Source organism: Papio anubis, chromosome 6 (genome assembly GCF_008728515.1).
Source record: "Papio anubis isolate 15944 chromosome 6, Panubis1.0, whole genome shotgun sequence".
NCBI lineage: Eukaryota > Metazoa > Chordata > Mammalia > Primates > Cercopithecidae > Papio > Papio anubis.
Window position 1 is genome coordinate 3,241,793 of NC_044981.1, and position 25,917 is coordinate 3,267,709.

Sequence of the window (25,917 nt, forward strand, 5' to 3'; positions counted from 1 at the left end):
AGTAACTTTCTAAAATACTTGGCATAGGACAAGACAGTGCTTCTCTGGGGCATACACAAATTAAAACCTATACTTGAAATAAGTCACATTACATTAATCACTACATGGAATTAAAGTTGCTTTGCCACACTTACCTCTGACCTACTGGGCAATCTTTGCTATGCCCAAAGGACATTTTTCAATGTCCCACATCACTTGACTCTGCTGTCAGCCTCTTCCTTGGCTCCCTGGTAACTGGCCTGGTCTGTGGAGGAACTGACCACACGGCCGGTTCCTCCCTGTCTCTCTCCACTGGTTCTTCTACTCCACCCATTTGTTGCTCAGCTACAGAGCCCTTGGGTGAGCTCAGCTCTGGTAGCCTTTAGTTGCTACCTTCATCCTGAGGACACAGGGGCCTTGCTCCTGAACTTCTGAATAACAAATCTCCTGGCAAATCAATCCTCTCAGATGCCCTAAGGCTCCACCAGCTTACCAGGTCTGAAACAGAAGTCATCATGTTCCCCTGGCAGACTCATGGGAGGAAGGGAGTGGTCAGTAGCTTCAAACTCTATAGGATTTAGAATTAGAATAGACTATTTGGGCCGAATCCCTTGTCTCACCATTCAGAGAAAAATCCCCTCTCTCCAGGTATCCAGGCAAGTCCCCTGGTACTCCTTCACCCTTCTCCCCACTCTTCAGTTATTGAGGCTGTGATTCTGCCTCCTCAGTCTTTCCTGCCCCATGGCCACAACCCTCATTCAGGCTCTTCTTCCTTGCCTCCCTATCACAGCAGCCTCCCAGCTGCTATTGGCCTTCTTTTCCTCTTTAGCCTGCTCACACTGTAGCCTGAGACATTCCTCCAAAACATTCATCTAAAGGCTTCTCTTTCTCAATTGAGATCCTTCAGTGGCCTGCCACTGCCTTAACGTCATGGGGGACAGGTCTGTGTGTGTTGTTCCATCCTTCTTCCTTGGCTTTGTTACTCATAGTTTATATTCCAGCCAACCCCAATTACCCACACTACCCAGAGTGCACTAGGCCCCAGCCAACCCCAATCACCCACACTACCCAGAGTGCACTAGGCCCCAGCCAACCCCAATCACCCACACCACCCAGAATGCACTAGGCTTCAGCTAAGCCCCAATCACCCACACTACCCACAGTGTACTAGGCCCTGGGTAAGCCCCAATCACCCACACTACCCAGAGTGCACTAGGCCCCAGCCAACCCCAATCATCCATACTACGCAGAGTGCACTAGGCTCCAGCCCACCTTAATCACCCACATCACCCAGAGTGCACTAGGCTCCAGCCAACCCCAATCATCCGCACTACCCAGAGTGCACTAGGCTCCAGCCAACCCCAATCACCCACACTACCCAGAGTGCACTAGGCTCCAGCTAAGCCCCAATCATCCGCACTACCCAGAGTGCACTAGGCTCCAGCCAACCCCAATCACCCACACTACCCAGAGTGTACTAGGCTCCAGCCAACCCCAATCACCCATATCACCCAGAGTGCACTAGGCTCCAGCTAACACCAATCACCCGCACTACCCAGAGTGCACTAAGCTCTTCCAGGATCTGAGCACCCACTGAAGATAGCAAACACCTATTCTCCCTGACCCCAAAGAACTCACAGCTCAGGAGTCTCCTCTGGTGCCCACCGTCCCAGCAGGGTGTGTCCCTGCCTCTTCACTCACTAAACTCTGAGTGAGCCTCTATGTCCTCAACACTCAACAATGGCGAGGGTTTAGTATGTAATCAAGGAACCAACTGTGCATCCCCTGGCACCCGACAGGTCCTCACAAGTTCATGGAGCAAATGAGCAAAGGAGAAAATTGTGCTTCCATGCAGGTCATGAAAAACTAAAACTTAAACTCTTTGTAGCAGAGCCTATCTGGCAGGATGCGCTGATTTGAGAAACAGTTATTGACAACACACTTTCATGGCCCTGCACCATTTGAGTTATATTTCTCTCTGTGCTGTCAGCCAAGAGTCTGTCTTTTCACTAACAGCAAGTCTTGGCAAACCAGTAATGTTTGCTTCCCACCAGATACATTTGGATGTTTTCAAGAAGCCTAATGCTTTTTGTTGTTTTTGTTTTTGTTTTTTTACTTGTTTTCAAGGTGACTGATTTATTTCCTCTTTTAATTTGCTTTTAAGAACACAGAACAAAACAAATGCAGCCCAATATTGCTCTCTTACATTCCTGAACACTCTTTTCTGGTCGACTCAGCTTTTAGCTTCAGGTCCCATCCTGTCCGTCCAGGTGTGGAAAAAAAGGAAAAAAACTCCCAGGGAGTGTAATAGGATTCTAGCTAGCAAACATGTGGTAAGAGAGGTGAATGGAGCAAGCAGGAAAGGATTTCCCAGCAGGGGCCAGCAAGGGCAAGGTTGTTGCCATGAGGGCAGGGTCTGGAACCCTGGGGAAAGGGAAGCTGTTAACCATTAATCTTACCCTATCACAGCATCTCTTCCCAGCTCACCTTTGTAAAGCTGCACTGGTGCAGCAGCCACACAGTGAGGAAGGATGGAAGTCCAACAGCTCTAGTTACTAGTGTGGAGTTGAGACCAGCACATCTGGGCGGGGGCGGGTAAGAGGAAGCACCCCGGGTTTCACTGCCCCCGCTCCCACCCCAAGAAATCTTCAACATTGAGGAAGGCTAAAGGCTAAGCTAAGAATTCAAAAGTCATAGAATTCTAAAACTGGAAGTTATATTGGACCTCAATAGTTTTCCATTTGTTTTGTTTTCCATTCGTTTTCTCCATGAGTTATTCCAGGAAGGGATCGCACAGCTACACAAAACATGGTTTAAAATCTCATCCCCTTACTTTATAGAGATGGAGACACGAGCTCAGAGAGATCTCACAATCTGTCACGGTGACTGTCAGTCAACTGTGGAGTCTGCAGTCCAGCTCAGATCTCCTGATTTCCAGATCTTTTCAGTTCCTGTTTTAGAGTACTGAACAGCTTTGTTTCAAATGAAGCACAGACACACTACTAAAATTCCAGTCTGGAAAAAACCTAGTCCGTAAGGTTTTGATGCACAGTTTAAGAACAACCTCCCCTGTAGGGAAAAGCATCCAAATACTCTAATTTTAAAATGCCCAGATATCTCTGAATATTTGCTACTATTTTCCTCTGATTTGGACATAGATCTGCCTTCACCAAATTCAAAACACCAAAAGATATGTGCACTGGAAAGCTTATCTGTACATTTAGGCAATAGTTACATGTTTTCTTGCACAAACTTCTGGACAGAAGACTAGGCAGATGGGTCTCAGTGACGCCACCGGCCGCTTATTCTTTCTCTGTCCTCATATTTCCATTTTTAATATGCAGGTGAGATGACATATCCTTACATGCCCTAGAGACATTTGCGTTTATTCCAGAGAAATATCTATAGAAAGAAAAGTCCAGGTTTTGGCTAACATATAGGTAGAGATAGAGAGAAAGGCCTGAGCACATTTTTATTTGAAGGACTGGCACAACTTTGAGAAAAATCAGTCTTCAGTGGCATGTTGTGGCTCCCTGCTGGATGGCTCACCCCTCCAGGCTCAGACCCATGACCAGTGGCCCTGTCTAACGCGCCACCGCAGCATCCTCGCCTTCCCAGGGCTGGAGCTGCCTCACCAGACACTTCTATTCTTACTTACCCCGCAGTGAGGCCAGAGGCTCTGACTGCTCAGAGGTGGGACAGGGAAGACTGTAGGGTACAGAGCAAATGCCGTTACTTTTGGCTGAGACATTTATTCCTTTGCTTTTCGCAGTTTGCCTACAGGGTTAGTAACGTATTTCCAGTGAAGAAAATGACCAATGAAGAGACCTCAATCTGCTCCGATTTCCCGGTTGTGCCCATCTGACCCTCAGTAAAACCAAAATTCCTTTGAAGCTTAAAAAAAAAAAAAAAGATTTGTCGGCTGGGTACGGTGGCTCATGCCTGTAATCCCAGCACTTTGGGAGGCTGAGGCAGGCGGATCACGAGGTCAGGAGATTGAGACCATCCTGGCTAACATAGTGAAACCCCATCTCTACCAAAAATACAAAAAATTAGCCAGGCGTGGTGGCAGGCACCTGTAGTCCCAGCTACTCTGGAGGCTGAGGCAGGAGAATCACTTGAACCCGGGAGGTGGAGGTTGTAGTGAGCTGAGATCAGCCCAGGCAACAGTGCGAGACTCTGCCTCAAAAAGAAAAAAAAAAAAGTTCGTCAAAGGCCTTCGGTAAACTCCGACTCATTTCCTTGGTGGAAAAAGCCTTGTGAATGGAGTTGGTCCTACCGGGAGAAGATCTTTTTGCCCTGAGAACTTGCGGCTACTGGGAAGGCCCACGCATCTGAAGATGGGGAAACCGGGTGGAGAGAAAGAGATGACTGAGCACATATTCATGTGAAACTTTCCCTTCAACCAAACGCACAGCAAATGTTTGCTCCCTAGAAGCCCACAGAGTAGCTGAAGCCATTTCTAGTTGACATCGGCAATCTCCATTCTCTTCATTCCACACTTCGACAGCCCACTCCATGGAGCCATTTGGTTCAGTCCATTTTTTTTTTTTTTTAACATATATAGCATAGTGCTGACGCTTAACGATCCTGTTGACTGAAATATGTTGCAAGCAATAGTAGTTCAGGGAAATATCAAAGCATAAAAATATATGGGATAGTGAGAAAGAAAAAGCCATCCAACACCAGCACATTAGAAATTACTCAATCACTTCTGTAAGCATCTAAAACCATTGGCGTCATGTGAAAAAGGGACCAGCACCCCGCACAGAGCAAACTCAAACTCTGAGTCTATTACCAGTTAAGTCAAGACTTGGTTTCTATTTTTGCAAAGTAATCAGTAACTGAGTCACTGTGAAATTTCTGGTTGCTCCTTGATCTTGTGTAACATTTATCCAATTATTTAGGTTGTCTAGGTTTAAGGAGGGTTATTATAATAAGAACATCTTTGAGAGACTTTTTCAAGAAAATGGTTCATTGTTGGGGGAAAAAAAACACACTTTCATTTGCCCACAGTAACTAAGGTTTGGTCTCTCTATCAGCAAAAGTTATTGTTGATGATTTCAAACTGGGAAAGTGTAGTTGGGGGAGGCAGTTAGAAGTGGAGAGGGAAAAGGCAGAGATCAAGTTAAAAGAGACATTTTTAAACAGTATTTTTTATTAAAAAAAAAAATTCTCTCTCACAGGACTGACCATGTCCAACATCAAATCAACTTAAAAAAAACCATCATCTCTCATGGCTCCATTTGAAGAAAGACATTCTTCACAGTGCTATATTACCTTGTCTGTGATATTACGGATCCTGGTTAGGAAAAGGATGCATACCACAACAAATCGCGTCCACCTGTGCTGAGAAGTGCCCATTTCTTCAGGCTGAAAATAAGACTGTATTTTCATAAACAAATAGGAAAATGTGATCTATTGCTTCTTTTCTTGGTCCATGCCCTTTGCCTTGCTAAGTCAGTTTTTTGACTGCCTCTGTGTGTGTGTGTGTGTGTGTGTCCAGAGGCCACTGATCCAGCCCAAGTGTATTTAGAAATGAGTTCAGTGTCTCACAAAGGTCTTAGAGGCCACTACTGTGCCTGGGAAATCCATTGAGCTTGGCTTGTTCTCTCTTGCTCTTGCCAACGTGCACTCTGCTTCCATGCAAACACTCCTGAGGAAGATGCCGGTAATCTCTAGTTTATGTACTAATTACACAACCACATTGCCCTTTGGCGACTTAAGGGACACAAACGTAAAGTGTAGAGTATTTAACTGGAATGTACTTTAGAAAAACTCCAAAGCAGGAAAAAAAAACCTTCAGCAGCCTTGCGAATAAAGCAGAAAACGTCCACAAGTCAGCAGCATTTCTCTAAACGAAGAGTCCACCCTCACGGCAAGCCAGACAAGAAACTAAAACTGCAAAAATCATTACTTTCCCTACTTACATCGCCAAGCACCTGCAAGACTAAAAAAAGAATGCTATCCAGTTCTGTTCTGAGAAAGCACAGGCCTTTCCAGCAGATGCATTAAGTGAGATAAAAACCTTATGGTTAGAGGAAGAAAAGAAGTTGGGGCCATTACAAATGGAACTTCCAAATAATCGATGCTTTATTTAAAACTTTAAAAATCAAAGTTTTAAACTTCCCTTTAGAGTCAAGAAGTACTTCAACCCTGTGACCTGGCTTATCAATAACTTTCTTCAAGCACAACAAATTACCGAGCATTACCTAGGCATAAATACTACTGTGTATAAAATGCTAGCAAGTACATTAATTTGGATATTCAGTGACTCTGCTTTATTGACTCAGCTTTATTGACTGGGAGTTCCTGTCTTAACTTCTTGCCATCAGCCTCTGCCTTCTCCCAAGACTGCCACATGTGCAGAGACGTGAGTCATCTCAACCATATCCTACCCCAATCCCACCTGCCCTTTATGACTATTTCCTTTTTAAATTCTCCCTTTATTTCCTTCTGATTATTCTCTCGGAAGCTTTGCTCTTTTGCCATCTCTTAACCAACTCTCCCAAATTATCATTGTTTAAATATTATCTCAATAAACTCCGAGTCATCATTCACAGCCCTTTGGTTTAGTTTAGTTTAGTTGTGTAACCCCAAATACTTTATTAGGTCTAACAGTGGGTCAATCACTTGTTGATACTTGGGACATTTTCACTGCAATGGCATTTGTCATGATGTTTATTTAATTTGTGGTCCCAATCCAAGCAAACATGACCATTTCTTTATGCCCTGCTTTATTGCAGGAAAAAACCTAAGGCTGCTTATACTAACAAGATACACACAAAATAACGCAAATTATGGAGAAAGAAAAAACGGGACAAAGCAGAAATTAAAGTAGGGAAGTTAAGACGAAACTAGGAGAGAGGCCAGAATTTAAAGCCTGTGTTATCAGGCCCGCACACAAATACGTACATCAGTGGTTGAAAAATTATGGCCCGCTGGCCAAATTTGGCCCACCATCTATTTCTATAAATAAAGTTTTATTAGAACACAGCCACACCTGCTCATTTACATATTCTTTATGGCTGCTTTCAGGCTACAATGGCAGAGTGAGTAGCTGTGACAGACCATATGGCCTGCAAAGCCTGAAAAATTTCCCACACGGAAAAAGTTTGCTAACCCCTGGGTTATATGATTCTGTGCCTAGGAGATTGGAGCAAAGCAATCTCCTAGGGTAAGTACATTCTTTGTATGGTTCTGAAGTGGAAGAGAACTTTCTGCTATAAAGAGCTCACTATGTAATCTAGTGAAAACACATCTTCGACATAGTATTTTGTAGTAAATATAGCAATTGGCTTCAGAGGTCAATGGCATGATGTCACAGTGCAAGCCAGTAAAACAATTCTATGAATATGTGAGGTGGAAACAATGCCATTCAGGTACAATTCACTCCTGGTCTGGCTTCATTCACGGACAGTCTCTCCAGATGGCAAATGCCAGTTACACAGGAAGCCCTTCCCTACCCTCCTTCCTTGCCACTAGCAGACATGGCTAATGGATCAAGGTGTTCTCTTCTGCTGAGCCCCGAAGTCATCTCAGAAGTCTTCTCCCCATTCTCTGGCAGCTTCAGCCAGTCATTAGTAGTTGGCATGCAAGATAAAACCAATATACCATATTTGCGGTAAGGCAATTTTCCATGAACACTCTCTTGCCTGGGGGTGGCAAGACTGAGGTTATACTCTCCACAGAGCTCCTGAAGCACAGCTATTCCATTTTGTCCCAGTGCAGAGCTGTCCCCTTTTATGGTCATCCATGTGAGAGGACTGGATTGCCTTCCCCCTGTGAGAATGGAAGCCTGGCAAGGACGGCCGCCTGGAGCAATGCTCCCAGCACACCGGCACACGTGTGGGCCAAGGCGCTGCCTGAGGGCAGGACCAGGAGGCTTCTGCAGAAAAGTGCTTAGACCTGTTCCTCTGCACAGACTGACAGGGGTCAGGGCCATAGACAATGGCACAGGCATTTTGCCTGGGGAGATTCAAGCCCAATACTCACATTATTTATTCAAAGAAACAAAGTCCCCAACCAGCATCACCCAGGCCCACTCATCTTGTCATTCATATCTTCCTAAAGAACTTCCCAAGAGACAAGAGTTCGAAGATAAATGCAAGTAAACTGGAAAAGGTGATTTTTAAGAAACTACAGTTCAGTTAAACATTGATGACAAAACAGCCAACTATGAATCTAGAAGAATATACCAGTAGCCTTTCTCTGTGTCTGCTCCTTCCTGTGACAATAAAACTATGTCCTGAATTGATTATATTTCTAGTGGAACAAAAATTTTAGCTATCTAAAAGAAGTATTTAAAATGCAAATTTAAAAGAATTAGAATTATTCTTATTTTGTCATACTAGAAATGGCTACTTAATCTATATCTGACTCTTATGCATGTTGTCAAAGAAAGAGAAAAAGACAAAATATATGGAAAATCTTACAGTATCCCCAACAGATCTTTCCACAAAGTGACTAAAAGTATAAAGCCAGCAAATGAGTAACATATCCATGCCTCAAACTCTTCTTCTCCTTATGGGTTTGTGGTTGTGTTCTAGCAAACACCACCTACAAATAAGTGAAACCTGACTATGTTCAGCAGAGTTAATACAGCCAACAAACAAGATAGATCAATGAAAGAAATGTCTCATCCTCCTAAAAAGACCAAAACTACCAAATTTTGCCATTTACTTTTCCAGTGCCAATGCTTAGGTTTCAGTTCCAGACCACTTAAGGTCACATCTGTGGACATAAGAATGTGGAAAATTTGGATTCTGTACGGATACCCAATTATACACCAGATAGAAGCATATAGAATACCAACGCAGAAACTTCTGGAGAAAAGCCAAAGCCTCTCCATGTCAGGAAAGAAGCGATCGCCACTTCTCCAAGCAGTTACGCAATCTCCCGTGTCCTTTGATGTGCACTGAGCCCGAGCTGGAGATCAGGATTGAGTGAGACGTTTCACGGCATCACCTGAAAAGCCTCTTTCACAACACTTGAGGCCTTTAGTGTTTGTGTTTCCACAAAACTGCCATCCCAAACAAGCAGCATGCATAGTATCTTCCCCAGAACCTCCCAGGCAATCATACTTTTGCTAAATTCTTTCAAGACTAGTTGTGAAGGCTCCTACTTACGTAATGCATACAAGGTGAGAATTATTCCAGCCAGGCAAAATCCTTCAAAGAACCTGAGTGTGCTGAACATTGTCACATTCACTGACAGTGCCACAGTCAGTCCAAAGATCAGAATGAAGATGATGGAAAACAGCAGCACAGGCCGCCGGCCGACCCTGCATATGGAGAGGGAAAAAGTTAGGAATCATTGTGAAACAAGACAGTGATGCTAGATGCTGAAACCCAGTCTCCAGCAGGTACTCAATATATGCTGAATGAGTACTGGCCAAAAAGTCCTGTGCCATCTATACCCACTTCACTAGATCCTAGACTACTAGGGGTAGAAAGGGAGATTTAGCCCAACCCCCTAATTCTCGAGCTAAGGGAGCAGGGATCAACCAACTACAGAGTAAGAGAATTCACACTTGAGCCCAATTCCTGTTGCTGAGTCTATTTCTGAGTGTATAGTGATATAATTCAAGGCAAGAGGAACAAAATTAATAACTTTCCAAACAGGAACCTTGATACACCCAGCATAAAAAGTCTTGAGAAATCGTTGACCTTTGGGATTGGATCAAAAGTCAACATGGTCACCAAGCAAAGAGGCTTTGTTTCCTCTCCCCAGGTTGTTAACTAAGTCAGATACCTGATCCTACACACAGCCTATCCGAGCCAGGGCCAAGCCATCTGCCAATTTGTTTCAGCTACAAGACGAGAAGTAATTTTTAAGGGATCACACACTAAGGTAAGATAGCGTGAACTTTAAATGCCCAATGACCTGATAGTGAGCTGACAGTGCAGTCCCTTGGCTAGACTGAGGGGCAGGGAGTCCAGGCTGTGATGGTTCTCTGGAAAGGGCCACAGACACCCTCAATTCGTGGGTCCTGGAGCTGGCCAGTTCCAGATCAGTGACCACTAGGGGGCGATGTGCTTCTCGAGTGCCTGGGAGGACAGTAGAGGGTGGTCCACAAGAATGGGGAAGTCACCAGTTCCTGTGGCCCCATGCTAACTTTCCATCTTTCCTTCATTAACCGATCAGAAATAAAGTGGCAACAATAACTCTCCATCAAACACGATTGGCTTGGTCTAAAGGATAACTCAGAGAAATGGAGGCAGAGTGGATGCTATTTGCCAGGAGAAAAAAGGGGGAAAAATCCAGACCTAGTGTCCACAATACCACAAAGGGTGGCTGAGGGGCTCGAACTGTCCTAGATGTGTTTATTATAAGGCATCTACATGCAAGTAAAATGTCCAGAAAAGACAAATATACAGAAACAGAAGTAGATTTGTGGTTGTCCAGGACTGGGGGGTGATGTTTCTATCATCCTTTGAGGGGATGGGAATGTGTTACATTCAGAGTGTGGTGATGGCTGTCCAACTCTGCAAATATACTAAAACTCATTCAATTGTGCACTTAAAATGGGTGGGTTTTATGGGATGCAAATTATATGTCAATAAAACTGTTTAAAAAAAAAAAAGGTAAGGCATGGCCTTACCCTATAGAGATAGATGTAATTTTAAGAAAATACAGGGAAAGGAACAACAGGATGAAATTACACTCAGAACTTTTAGTTCTAACCATTCCCATCAGTCACTTTGGTTTACTGAAACAAGGCCAAGGCTAGGAGCTCAACGTAAGTTAATAATCTCACCTAGAGATTTTAGCCATTACTTTCCCTTGTCCAGTGCTGGGGTCAGGAAGCCCTTACCAGGAAAGACTGTGAGCTGATTTTGTCCAAATCTAACTCATTTACAAAAATAAATTTAAAATACAGCTTTAGTCATTCTCCTAAAATGAAGAAAAATGAACTAACTCTAACATCTTGCATTACGCTTGACTTCCCTGGTCTATGAAACGGGGATAAGCATCCCACGTTGTGGAGTGTTGAGATCCTTCACTGGGGGCTTGATGGGCACAGATGCAATGCCTGGCACAAAATAAATAATGAAATGTTTTAGTGCTCATTCCTTCCTGCATTTCTATATCCCTGACGCCTACCAAACAATGTTTGCTCTGTTCTGATATTTTAGAAAAGATGTTTGATTTTTTTAAGCGTGTAGCAACCATTCTAAGTCCCTGCCTCCCAAAAAATGGTTGCTAAAATCAACAAGTAAAACTTATCAAGGTCTACAGGGCAAACACGGTCTTTGAAGCCAGGGGCGTGCTGGTTCTGAATCCAGGATCAGTACTTCTGAACTATGTGATCTGGAGTAAGGCTGGGCTTGTTCAAATGAGCCTAGAGTTCCCTTTGGTAAGGGCGAATTAATGTCCACTTCATAATGTTGTCGACAGGAGTGGATATGAACAAATGCCTCAGCAAGCGTTCAACACATGTTAGTTACAAGTATGGACAGTTTTCCTAGGAACTGGCTCCCAGGACAGAACCCTCTCAGAGAGGACTGATAAAGCCACAGTCCTTGTCTGTAATGCAGAGGACTTTGTCACTTAGGATCTGTGGTGGGCAGAACAACGGTCATCAAATCTGTCCATGTCCTAATCCTCAGAACCTGTGAGTATTTTACCTTTCATGGCAAAAGGAATTCTGAAGATGAGATTAAGCTTAAGGACCCTGAGATGAGGTGACTTTCCAGGTAGGTCCAATCTAATGACAAGGAAAACCTCCCCTGGCTCCAGGGAACCAGAGACGTAGCGGTGTGAGAAGGACTTGACTTGACGTTGCTGGCTCTGAAGATGGAGGATGGGGCCGTGAGCCATGGAATGCAGGTGGCCTTTAGAAGCTAGAAAAAGCAGGGAAGCAGATGGTCTCCTAGATCTTGTAAAAAGGAACGCAGCCCTGCTGACACCCTGACTTTAGACCAGTCAGACCTTTGTTGGACTTGTGAACTGCAGAACTGTAAGATCACTCATTTGGGGTGTGGAAGCCGCCAAGCATGTAGTGATTTGTAACAGTAGCCATAGAGAACTGACACAGGGTCTCAACAGGGAACAGGGGTCCCACTCAAATGAAGTGACTGGAGGAGATTTTAATAAAGGGATTATTTACAGAAGAGTGAACAAGCTGAGAGGGAACCCACAAGAGATGGTGTTGGACCTTGTGGCTCTCAGCAGCCGGGAGTAGGGGAAGGATGGTCCTGGCCCCAGAGAGAAAGAGGTGCTGTGTGGAGGTCATGGACAGGAGGTGGCTGGCCCCTCCAGCCTGGTAGAGAGCAAGCTGGGCATAAAAGTGCCTGACCTCACTCTCCTCTCCCCTGAGGATCTACAGCTGGTGCTCCCCACACTGGCCACACTCGGCCAGGAGCTGGCAGGCAAGGGGTCCTCTGGGGAAGCTCATACTGGCCAGCATCCCAGGGCGGGCTGGGGAAGGAGGCAGAGGGCTGCTGCAGTGACAAACACAGCAAAGAAGGGAGCACATCCCTGGGGCCACTGGCCATCGGCCCTCCTACCCACCTGAGCTAGCGGATTCTATACCAATACCCAGTGAACATCCTCAGACAAAACTTGGTGTCAGAAACAGTAACTTTTTAAATAAAGAAGTATACTACTTAAATGTTACTAAATGCTGACTGCAGCCCCAGGAAGCGTATTGTATGACCTGATCCACTTCCCCTGCAGCCATGAAACAGGGCCCACAGCTGAGAGGTCTGGAGTTCCCTTTAAATGGGTTTATTTCCTTTTAAGCAAGGCTCAGGCAGGGAGTAAAATGCCAGAAAACGGGGTTGGAAAATACCAAGCTTTCAAACTGAAAGGGAAGCCCACTCAAAGTGTTCAAAAACTACCACTCAGACAGCCTGCCCCTGATTCCCAGGGCACCCCCTCAATCTTGCCCATCTGAGGAGGACCCTCAGAAAAGCAATTGCAGAGAAACGGTTTGCGATGTCAGACTTCTGGTTACTCTAAGAGCAAGACCCACACTCTTTTGTCCTCAGGCCTGGTGTGTGATCAGGGAGGTCACACCACACGTGTGTACAAGAAGAAAGTTAAGAAAACAACCTTGAAACAATTTAAACTATTACAGACTGGTTCATCCATGGAAGTCGATTTTTACTTTTCTATTAATCATTTATTGAATAAGGGCACTAAAACCCCAGTCGAGTCTGCATTTTTTTAGAAAGACAGTGACATGGATTATATTAGTATATTTTTCTAACCTATTTCAATGTAGATTTCTGGGAAACGGTATATTTTAGACCAATATAGCTCACACTAGAAACCTATGAACTCAAGTATTCGGTTTAAAAAATAAACCCTGTGTTGCCTCTACCAAAGAAAGCCCCCAAGGGGTTCCCTGCATAGGTCTCCAGAGGTCACTGACTGCTTCTCTGTTGCTGCCCAGAGAACGTGTCCATGAGAAGCACTTGCAAATGACGATGAGGCAGATGTCAAGCACACAGGAAATCACGTTACATGTCAGCTCAAGGAACTCCCAAATAGATGCTAGGTTTTGGAGGAAATTTTCCACATGTGTAATGTGACCCTCTGCTGCTGTCCACCCAGGCACTTGCCTTGGCCAGCATTCTCAGTTAACTGAGGGGCAGAGGTCACAGAACCTATAGAATTTGTTCCATATCACTCTGGGCCCTTATTTCATCAAGGCCAAGAAGTCCCAATTCACACACACACACACACACACACACACACACACACACACACACACACAAGAATCCTTTAAAGATAAAAAGATAAAAGAATGTAAGCTGGGGAGACAGTTACACTACGCCTCTCTCCTGAGCAATCCCGCTACTTGAAAAACCTGTCAATATTGTGCAACTGCCTCCCTGCTTAGACACATCGCCGCTGCTGCCCCTGTGACCACAGAGTGCCTTAAATAAAAGCGCTGCAGTACCCTGGTGGAGGGGCAGGCTCTGAGGCCACGTGGCTGAGTTTCAAGTCCTGGCCCTCCAGCTTAAAGCTGAGTGAACTTGGAGATTTCACTTACACTTCTGTGCTTTTCCAACTATAAAACACAGGTAATAATAGCATCTCCTATTAGGGGTGTTGTAAGGAGATGTTAATGTATGGAACTACTTAGCCCAGTGCCTGCTACATGGTAATCTTTCAGCTGCTAATGTTATCATTATTACTGTCTCTGCTACCACCTTTACCTGCAGGCCTCTGTCCTACCAACCTCATCCCTTCATCCTGAACTGCTTGCCTTGCTCCGGGTACCCGGACTTCCTCTCCGACCCACACAAAGCACATGCATTCTCACCTCTGGCCACCACCCCACCCCTGCCCACAGAGCCCATGTGTGTTACCCAAATGCTCTTTATCACTCAAGGTGCAGCTCCCCGCAGACCCCACAGAGACATCTCCTGGCCAAGCCAAGGACTGTCCCTCTCTAAAATCTGTATGACATTCAGAGGTGCTAATCAGCACTGCCTGACTCATTCAGCTTGCATGGGGGAAGGGTCTTTAGCTCCCCCATCCCCTATTTTTTAATGCATCTTCTGCATCCGCCCCTCAGTGCATCCACCCCCTGGAGCCCTGCACATAAGTCTTCAAGCTCTAACTAAACATCAAAGGTTAGAGGTAGATGGGGCTGCAGGCTGGTTTTGCTAGATTCTAGAAGCTAGAGAATTGCTTTGAGTTTAAATGCACACTTCCAAATGATCTGCTACATGCATGGGTCATTTCTCTGAGCTCTGCATTCTCCACGTAGCGGCTTTGGTCTTCTGCTCTGGCACTGGGAAAAGACGGCCACGGTAAGCTAACACTGATTACTTTTCTTTAGCCAGCAAAGGCGTGCTGTGGCCTCCAAAGGTTCGTGCGGCGGGCACGTTGGTACTCACCAGTCAGCAATGCATCCAGTTATTAGGTAGCCAAAGATTAATCCAACCAGTAAGGAGAACTTAGCGATATGGACCTTCCAGGCATTATCACACACAAGATCCCACTAGAGAGGGGCAAATAGAAAATAAATCAGAGAGAAACATACACAGAGCTCGTCGTACTCAATTTTAAGGGCAATACAATAACCCTCTAGGGACCATGGCACCGTTGCCAGTACCATGCCACATACGCCATTCAGAGTCTCTTCCACATTTTTGAAAATCCAATGAGACATATAATTTGCCCACAAAAGGAAATGTAACATTTTAGTCTGGGACAGATTATAAGTCTGCACAGAATGATGCAGGAAGTCTGGGGATGTGTGTTCTTCTGTCCCAACTAACACGGGAAATGTAAACTGAGGCAGAGGTGGGCAGCGACGGAGACCAGGCGTCCCTGAGGACCAATGGTCCCTCACCATGACGAGCTGCTCCGAGTACCCAGGGGCTGGGAGACCCTGACGACTTTCTGCATGGGCATCATGATGACATGAGGAGGTTAAAAGTAACTTTTGCATTTTCATCCCAAAACATTCCCCAAACTTTACGAGAGTCTTAAAAATAAAGGCGAGCATTAGTAGTGAATGTTGAAATATGAACTTTAACTATAATTCCATGTAATTAAATGTAAATATGAAATATAAACATTCTATTTTGCCCTTGGAAATGTCCCTTGCGTTTTCCTATTTCCCCTCTAAAGCCATCTGCTCTACTTGGAGAGAAAGCCGGTCAATTAGTAAATACAACATTCAGACTATTGTACTGTTTGATAAGAAAAATACAAAAAATATTCCCATTTTTCTTTTCTCCACTTGCAGAATCAGGAGAGAAACCCCTGTTTGTTCCCTCTAAGTGATGCGTGTCCAAGTGTGGACTCAAATCCACATGCAGCTGGCATCTGGGCCAGAGGGGCAAATAAGCAGGGTCTCCGCTGGCCAGGTCATGCAGACGCAGAGCTGGGGGTCTAGATGTCCTGCTTCTGCTGCAAAGAAGTGGACAAAGTTTCCGGTTCTGGCCTCGCAACTCCAGGTCAGTGGAGACGGGGGTGGGGTGGTGCGGGGAAGCAGCTGAAGAAACGCACGCCAATGCATTTGGGAATGCCAGAGCGGGAGGTGTTCTGGGAGCAGAGGCAGGATTGGAGGGGGGCGGGCACATGGAAGGTGGTGGGCTGACCCCTGATCCTAGTTCTGTCTTCTTAGATGTCTCCCCTGGCCCCTTGTCTCTGTGCACCCCAGACTGCAGCACAGAGGATCTTTAGAGAGCACTGTAAGCTCAGGCCCTGCCCCGTGTTTCCAAACTTCCAGAGCCTTATCGAGGCCTTGGAGGCCACAGCTGTGGTTCTTAGCATCCCTAAAATTCAGGAAAAGCCACGCTCTGTGTCAGTGGATGCAGGGAAAGGTGCCCGGCGGGGATAAGTAGAAAAGCACTGTCTGTCACAATGTCCCCACTTCTGCCCTGGACTCCTTGGGACACACACTGGCTTGCCGATGCCCCGACACAGGTATGGCTTTCCAGAGACTTGAGGAGGGTGACTTCTTTTTCTACCCCATCTGCTTCCAGAGTGATTTGCAACGCCAGGCCCAGGAAGAAAGGGAAGACGGGAATGTAAGCACAGACTGCACGAGGGCCTCGTCAATAAAAGACGGCTTGGAATTTGCTGTTGTCAGGGTTTATTCATGAATTTGGGGAGCAGGGCACTGCTGGTTGCACAGATTCTTATTAAGAATTCAGACACAGGAGCGCCTTACAGGGTTAACTTCCTTCCATGATTGCTCCAGTGGTCCTCAAACTGCACTCCAGGGACCAGCAGCGTTAGCACCACCTGGGGACTAGTTAGGAAAGGCAAGTTCCTGGGCCCCATCCCAGGCCCACTGGATGAAAACTCCTGCAGGTAAGCACAGCAGTGTGGTTCAGCAAGCCTGCCCCGCGACTCAGAACTACTGGCCGACACTGCCCCGCCATTTTGAAGACAGTGAATGAGCTTCACGTCTTGGGCTGGGGTTCAAACAACTCCCAAGAGCAGGGAGAAGCGAAAACGCCGTGGGAACCACGCAAACGACCGGCTGCTGTTGCTCGGTCCTGCAGGGTTGTACAGCTAGGTGATGAGTTAAGTGAGCTTTTGCAGGCAAGCCTGGAAAACGAACATCCACCTATGTATGCTGTTTCTAGGAAAAAATGTATTTTTGATAATAAAAACCTTTCACCACGCAACCTATTTCTAACTTCAGGAATGCAGGTTTTGCCTTAAAATGTGAGTGACAGCTTCATAAATCACAGTGGGTGCACATTCTGTTTTTCCAGCTTGGTTTACATACTCTGGCAGGGGAGGTGCTCACGACACCTGTAACCACTCATCTCCCAGTTGCATCATGCCTTTGGGAGCCTCGGCTGGGCACAGTCTCGGCAGGAGAGGAACACGTCCCGACCCCAGGTTGCTGCCGGGAAGAAGGGCCTTCCAGCTGCTGTCTCAATGGCAGGGAGTCATTTGAAATGCTTTCATGTCTTCACCAAGACTTCTCACTGATGAGTTTACTTGAGGTTAAAGGATGCAAATGAGTATATTATGCTTCTATGAGATGGCCAGGAGGCAGAAGAAATTTTAATAAAGCATTCAGGGGACTGGAGGAAATTGCCAATACTGTTGTGAGTTCAGCCACCTGAGCAATGACCAGACCCGGCCTCGGCAGCCACGACCCCATTAAGGTGCTAGCTAATAAGATGTTCAGTGGCCAGCCCTATCCATCAGCAGTGCCACAGTGGAAAACGAAGACAGTGGAGGGAGACTGGGCCACTCACACGGCTGGTAGGGAGAGGAAGCCTGGTTAAAAGTATGGCTGGCTCCACAGTTCCCAGCCTGTGGGCTTCCCCGTGGGGAGGGGGGCGGGAAACCCAGGGCGAGGCAGTCACCTGCTGCCTTAAACCCTCCTGAACTAGGCACAAGAATAGACAGCATATCTGAAGCAACAAGTAAACCAACTGGATTCCCAGGCCCAGCAAGTTTACCATGATAAGGGTTACTCATACCTGGGGATCTGCCCGCAACACCACCCTTGCCATCCTGGAGCCACCGCCGTTTAGCAGGGTAGGGTGGGGCTGGGGGAACCCATGGCGCCGACACCCTTGTTTGACTTCTACTTCTGGTATTGACAAAAATGTACCAGGAAAAGAAAATATGTTCAGACACAGTATAATCTCCTAAAGAATTTCAGAAGTATGAGGAAGCTTTGAGGTCACCTGGCTCTTGAAATTTGTTCACATTGCTCTAGATAAGATATGGCAACTGGTCATTTCACTGACCAGTGGGTAAGCAATGTTTAAAGCAATTTATAGTTTTTCAGATTAAAAAAATATATAACAGGAGTAATGTTTTAAAAAGTACAAAACCAGAACTTAATATAATAGGTTTTGTCTCTGACATTACCCTTGTCACCTCCCTCTCCATCAAATCAATCACCAATTCCAGCAGGTTTTACCTTTCAAATATGTCCTGAACATACCATCCATGCTCCATGGCCCCCACAGACACCCCGATTTATAGGGACGGGGTAGGCGCTCACTCATGTGATCCCAGTCTCCTTCTGGTGTGTGCTCCTATAATGCGAGCTGGAAGGCCAAAAACAACACTTCCAGATTCTGGTACACCTACAGTTTCAAATGTGATTTTGGTCCTGCCAATCATGTGCACACCCCAAAATAACTTTCTGTGTGCAACCTTGTTCTAATTTCCGGATGACTTGAGTTAGGAAGAGAGTTAAGAGGGGAGGAAGGGAGACATCCATTTTGCTGGTCAGATCTGGCAAGGGTTGGGTGGTCTGGCAGCCAGCAGTTCTGGAGGTGGCTAAGGAGGTGTGATCTTGGAGCCAGTGGTTGGGACAGTGACTTTCTAATTCTTCAGCCTCCTAATGGAGGCACAGTTCCCTGGACAGGCTAGCTCTCCAGAGTTCTTCCAGGAATCCTTCCAGAGGCCCGTTTACAGTTGCTCTAGCAACTCAGTCAGCACTATTCCCTGTATTCAGTCCCTATCTCCTGAAATACCAGAGTGGCTTCTGTTCTTTGCAAATTGAACCTTGTTCTCTGGTCAAATTTCCTTGGGATGGAATTTGCAGGTGGTAAGCAGACAAGATAAGGAAAAGTCACCAGCCCTCCTCCCTCTCCTGAACTAATACAAGAGTCTCCCTGCATTAACTCCAATCTCCCTCAAACCCATTCCCTAGAGAACAATGAAAAGCATCCTTTAATTAACCTTGTTAACACCTCATCAGCAGGTTTAACAAGATCATAAAAGCACTAAAGTCATGGCTCCATTTCATAATCTTAGGCTTGCTTGCTTTGTCATTCTTCCAAGACCAGGGACATTCATGATGATGCCATGTGACGCCTCTGAGCCATGACTAAGCGGTGAGACAAATGACTCCCAAGTGTGTCTACGTTTCACACATGTTAGTTGCTCTGTGTTCTGGCAAAATAAGAAAAAAAAAAACAAAACTGCGGAGTCAGAGAAAATCTGGTAGACTCTTTTTGGACCTGTATAGTTTAAGGATAAGCTAAAGAAAATACCATTAATATTATTTTGAAAGGAATAATTGCTTGACTTGTCAGAGTGGAGAAATAGTCATCAAGGAAACTCAGAAAATTTCTAAAGAAGATGGAAAATAAGTGGCAGATAAAGAAAACAATCTTGTTTTCCACGGTAATGAATTCCATGATAAAATGTAAAACAAGAACATAAAAGAATTGGAAGCAAATAGATTGCTTCTTTAATTTTGAAGTGAAGATAAAATCTCTAAAGAGAAAAACCAGGGAGGAAAAACTACCTAAGGAAACAACTGGTAGATTTTGTAATAGTTTAACGATTACTACTTTACTATTAATTACTATTTTTAAAGTCTACACATCAAAAATACAATAAGCAAAATTATAAAGACCTAAATTTGTAATATATATCCATTTACATATCAATATACACCAATACTGCAACCAGAAATTGAGTTAGCACCCAGATGATTAACCAAATATGAAACACAAATAAACACTTGAGAAATGTTTGATTTCACTAATGAAAATGAAGACGGCCGGGTGCAGTGGCCCACGCCTATAATCTCAGCACTTTTGGAGGCCAAGGCGGGAGGATCACTTGAGGTCAGGAGTTCTAGACCAGCCTGGCCAATATGGTGAAATCCTGTACTAAAAACACAAAAATTAGCTGGGTGTGGTGGTGCGTGCCTGTAATCCCAGCTACTCAGGAGCCTAAGGCACGAGAATTGCTTGAACCTGGAAGACAGAAGCTGCAGTGAGCCAAGATTGCACCACTGCACTCCAGCCTAGGCGACAAAATGAGACACTGTCTCAAGAAAAAGAAAAAAAAAAGGCAATATTTTGTTTCAAAAAGAAAATTTTAAAAAAATTTCTAAAGATGCAGGAGAAGCAAAGAGGTATAAACCTATACAAGGAGCATAAACCGGGCACTGTTTTACTGAAAGACAATTTGGCAATATGTAGCACATTACTTTAAATGGGGTCCACTCTTTATCCCAGCAATTCCCTTTCCTGGAACTTTATCTCAAGTAAATTATCAGAGACACACACAGAGGTCCCTATGCCATGATTTTCACTGTTTGCAACTTATAAGAGCAAAAGTTGAGAACCTGACTAAATGTCAGTGATACCACAGCGTCATTAAAAATTTCACCTTTGAAAATGAATGATCGAGGAAAACGCTCATGATATAATTGTATGACAAAGCTTCAGAATGGAAAAACAGTGACTAGAAGGGATGTTTGTACAGGCAGGGAAAGTTAAAAGAAGATATTCCAAAATATTTTAAAGTGACTATCTCTAAAGAGTAGGAATAAGACCAAGTTTTATTTTCAACTTTATACTTTTCTTGACTTTTCCAAATTTTCTACGATGAATCTTCAAGCCCTCAAATGACAGAAAAAAATGTAGGGAAAAATAATGTAAACTCCCACAGTGGTAGTGACGGTGGGGAGGCAAAGACAAAATCATTAAACAACAAACCAACAAAGGAAAAACCTTTTCGCCTTCTCGGAAACACGTATTTTAAGACAATCCTATAAATCAGGCCTAGAGGAAGCTTATTTTGAAAGTGGCTGGGAACAAACCATGTCTTCACAGCCTGAAGATTATGCATGTTAATGCCACTGACTAAAGCAAAAAGTGTTTTTTAGGGAAGTGAATGACAATTTTCCCCCAAGTTTCATCTTTTGTAGTGGAGATCCCCATTTGAAATTGTTCTATCAGCAAACCACGAGGGTTTTACCAATCGCTGTGCACACTGTCTGTTCTAAAGCTGAGCAGTGTCAGTTGAGATAAAAGAAAATATTTCTGTTCAGTCCTACAAAGAGGACAGTAACTGCTTAAAACTTCAAAAGCTTAAGTAAAACAAAGTTCCTGACTGGGTCGCAGGAATTTAGAGAAATGTAGAGTCAGCATTCCCCCTCCTAAAACAGAGTTTCAGCAGCCTCTCATGAACCAGTGTTTTATATACCATGGATGTGCTGTGCTTTGCACTTCTTAACTGTAGACAATAGAAATGGCAAGAACACACACAGAGTCCACCCTGGAAGATGAGTCACAGACAGACAAAAGAAACACCCTCCACAAGCCAGGCTGATGAAGCACATTCGCCACAGTTAGTTTCTCAACATTTACGCAGCCTCTGCTACCTAAATATGTTTTTCAGTATTTTTAATCTAACAGTTGACAGATTTTTTTTTTCCCTAAAAGATTCCATCAAAACTCAAGATATACTGCATGACTTGAAAACCTCAAATTACTCTCTGCTTTTTGCCTCTAAGCTCATCCTCCAATTTTAGGAGGTTTGCAGTCAACAGTAGCCAACACAACTGCCAATTAGAGTTGGCATCATTGCAAGCTTCCTTGAATGACATAATGGACATCCTTGGGTACTCCGGGGAATTTTTTCTCTTTTCAATCTTGTTTCTCTGTTTTTTTTTTTTTTTTGTGAATATTAATTGCTGCTCAAATTGCTCCTCATCTTTCCTTTTTTCTACCTTAGTGCTAAAATAATAACCATGGCACGTTGAGGGGAATAGCTGGGGCAAAAATCGATTGCAAACCATTCCTTCTAGATGGAAGATACACCCCAACTCTAGCAGACCTGCATTCTGAGCCTCTCTAAGGAAACCCACCCTGGAGCCACACCGTAAAGCTTCTTACACTTCACGTAGTCCCATTTTAATGAGTAATGTAGTAATTTTAGATTCATTCGAACCTTTAAGCAATAATTTATTTATTTATTTTTTTGTCTTTTTTTCTTCAAATGACAGCTCTACTGCCCGCTCCTCTTCTGCGCAGTGCAGCCTTCCCGGTGGGAGAGAAATAGAAACTGCTTCATTTACTGACACTGGGGCTTTCCTGGTTCTCACTGAATTTGACCATTTTTGAAGGGCTAGAGATGTAGAACTTGAAAAACAGAAAAAATTACCACCTGAGCACATCCTCAGTGAGGTGTAGGATTATCTCTGAGGAAAAAATACCATGAGTCACTTTTCTTTCTTTGTTTCTTTTACTTTTTCTTGAAGGAAATAAGAAGGTGTATCATTCTGAGCAGAGGTTTGCATTATTGAACGTTCTTATTCTTTTGGTACGGGGCCCGGTGGCATTTGGGGAAGCTGAATAGATACCCACAAGGCAGCAGAGATAATTAATATGCAGTGCCCTTATAGCTACCAAAACCTTGAAGAGTCTTTCCAAATTCTGCAATGTGGATTTTACTAACGGCCCTCATCAACTACCTCTAAGAAAGGAAATTAAGAGTAAGCCCTGTAAGTTAAAAAGGAAGGAGGAAGTGGGGAGGAATGCAGGGAGGGAGGGAGGAAGGAAGGAACCCCACAGATCCCTAAGCATCAAAAGGGAGCAGCTATTAATGTCCTGCAAGAAGTCAGCACACAGGCTCCCAGCACACTCATGTATACGAGATAACTTGAAGACCGTTAACCTGAGAAATTCAAAAGTTGTTTCGAGTGTTGCTGGAGGGCATTTTCTAGTATAACACAGTGCGTCAACAGAGCTGGACTGTAGCTAGCATCAACATTTCAGATGTCCCCATCAATTCCGGAAGACAGCCAGGGGTGGGGAGCTTCTGCTGGGAGCCTCAGGGGATCCTTGAAATGAGAAGACTGTAACGGCCCAGGTGATCCATGCTGGAGAGAACTTGGAGGGTAAAGGAAAGTCATCTTCCGCTGGCTGAAAACAAATGCCTCAGTGGCTTTCCACAGCTGCAGGCTATGGCCTTGTTGTAACAGGACCCTGTTACGTTCCCTTTATGGCCAGAGTCACCTGTCACCTTCTATTCTTCCCATTTGCAAACTGGCTGCCATCAATTCTGGAAGAGAGCCAGGGGTGGCTGCCCCCCACCTACCTCTCTCATCACTACCCCCTGCCCCAACCGCTGCCATGACCCAGCCTTGCCAAAGTGCTCACAGCTCCCCAGAGCCTCCATGCCCTTGGCCCACGTTGCTCTTCTGTGCCCCACTCCCACAACACCCTCATTCTCCCACTCCAACTTTTCTGGCTTGATGCCTGCTTTAAAGGACAAACCTCACCAAAACCAAAATGATTTAACATTGTATATCACCTGTCGGTCAAAGTATGGCCGATTTTCTGTACTGCATGCATTTTTTCTTTCAAGCAACACATATTACTTTTGCAAGCACACAATCAAATGAAAAGGGAAAGGGGTACAAAATTAGAAATGCACAAATGAAAATGCTTCTATATTTCTATAGAGTTTAATAAACTCCATTGAGGGGTATCCTCTCCCAAGACCGGATCAGGAACCTCTTCTCTGTGCCTCTGAAACATCCTGTACTCACGATAAACACGTAGACTGTTCTTACAATATACCGTAATTGCCTGTTTACAAGTCTTTCTTCCACTAGCTCAGGGGGCGGCAATCTGTAGCCCACAGGCCAAACACAGCCCTACTGTCTGTGTTTGTAAATAAAGTTTTATTGACACACAGCGGTGCTCCTTCATTCATATATTCATTTGCAACTGATTCTGCACTACAGCAACAGAGTTAAACAACTGAGACAGAGCCCACATGGCCTGCAAAGCCAAAAATATTTACTATACGGCCCTTTTTAGAAAAACTTTGCTGACTCCTGCACTAGGCTGCAAGTTCCTTGAAGAAAGGGACCATGTCTTATTCCTTCATGCCTAAGCTAATGCTCAGGATGAGGGAGGGGCACAGTGTGAACGTCAGGTAGGAACGACCCTCCCAGAAGTCAGAATGCTCCTGTGTCCACCTGTGTTCACTGTGTGCCGCTATTCATCTTAATCCTCTGTCTGTGATTGGTTTTCCAAGTATAACTTAATTTAAATAATTAATACATAATTCTTATACCAAATTTATATAGGCAATATAGTTTTTAAATGTTTCCACCAAACTTCTCTCTATTGGTAATTTTCCTCCAGGGAAAGATATTTCTAGTTTTATTACAAAAGCCAATAGAAAATTTGGGTATATGAGAAATTTATTTAAAACCATGAATAATTCTTTTTTTGTTGTTGTTGTTGTTTTGAGATGGAGTCTCGCTCTGTCGCCCAGGCTGGAGTGCAGTGGTGCGATCTTGGCTCACTGCAAGCTCCGCCTCCCAGGTTCATGCCACTCTCCTGCCTCAGCCTCCCGAATAGCTGAGACTACAGGCGCCCGCCACCACGCCCAGCTAATTTTTTGTATTTTTAGTAGAGACAGGGTTTCACTGTGTTCACCAGGATGGTCTCAATCTCCTGACCTCATTATCCACCCACCTCGGCCTTCCAAAGTGCTGGGATTACAGGTGTGAGCCACCGCGCCCGGCCGGATAATTCTCTCTTAATAGAACAAATCTATGACATTAAATTAAGCATTGTTTTAGGCAAAGAAAGGAAACTAAGATTCATTAAGTATCTACCCTGTGCTCAGGACTCTGCCAGCTGCTTTGACTAAGCACCCTGACAGCACAGCAGGCCCATTGCATGGGCATTATGACCAGTGTGTCCATTTCACAGATGAAGAAACTGAGGCTGAGAAGTGACGCTAGCCCAAGATTGAGTGTCTCTTATGTAAATTATTAATCGGTATCTGATTGAAACTCAGGTTCTTTCCCCCAGTAAACTCAAAGAAACAGCCCTAGTTCATACAAATAAACACAATTCTCTGCTTTGTATTAACTTGTTATAGGTTATAGCATTTGTCTTGAGAAGTATTCAGTACACTTTATGTGCATATAAAGCAAAGTAGCATACTGAAAACAGGAAAGATTTTGGTGTTATTTCATTGTTACACTGACTAAACAAATAATAATTTGTCCAGGGTCTGTGAATAGCAGATATTTGACACATCATGGCTGTTTAAGATACTAATATCACTGTATCTTTTTTGAATAGAATTTTTAGTACTGAAATGCTGAAAAAAGTTATGATCAACCCCTATTTTAAAAACAAGGAAATTGAACAAGAGGTGAAGTGACTCATTCAGAATTAAAAAAGCTTATAGCCAAGCCAGACCTGAGTAGAGCCCAGGTTTCCTTGGGCTCAGTTGCTCCATACCAGGCTGCTGTGGAAAATGTCATTTTCAGATGTGACCTGATGCACAGGGACTCATGACTCTCCCAACAAATCTCACAAGTCAGTTACTGCCAAGCCAGGACAACTGCTAATCGAATGGTCAGTGTAGTGGTACTACCTTCATTCTAGTCCAAAACTCTTACAACAGGAAGGATTAGGGAAAAAAAAAATTAACATTTTAATTGAGGCCTACTCTTAGGCTTCCTGACAAAGACTCATCTTTTTTTGTAACACATGAATCAGAGCACCTAAGATAGTAAACCAATTTTTTTTTTTACTGTTTCAACACTGGTCTAACCATCTTGAAGAGGATATGATGCCCCTTCCTTCCTTCCTTCCTTCCCTCCTTCCTTCCTTCCTTCTTCCTTCCCTCCCTCCTCCTTCCTTCCTTCCTTTCTTCCTTGTACCTAAGATGGTAAACCAATTTTTTTTTTTTACTGTGTCA

At 44.4% G+C, this 25,917-nt stretch overlaps 1 protein-coding gene across 4 annotated transcripts in view; it reads right to left on the minus strand.

The window, feature by feature from the left end:
- The window catches only part of SLC22A23 (solute carrier family 22 member 23), a 203,053-nt gene that overhangs the window by 146,730 nt on the left and 30,406 nt on the right, over positions 1-25,917 (minus strand). For 3 of the 4 annotated variants that reach the window (XM_031666869.1, XM_031666871.1, XM_003896976.5), the window contains exons 2-3: positions 14,838-14,941; positions 9,108-9,262 (exon numbers count right to left, since the gene is read on the minus strand). In XM_031666869.1, the coding sequence (XP_031522729.1) occupies positions 9,108-9,262; positions 14,838-14,941 (259 nt within the window). The remainder of the gene's footprint in view (positions 1-9,107; positions 9,263-14,837; positions 14,942-25,917) is intronic. The other variant, XM_031666870.1, reaches the window with a different exon arrangement.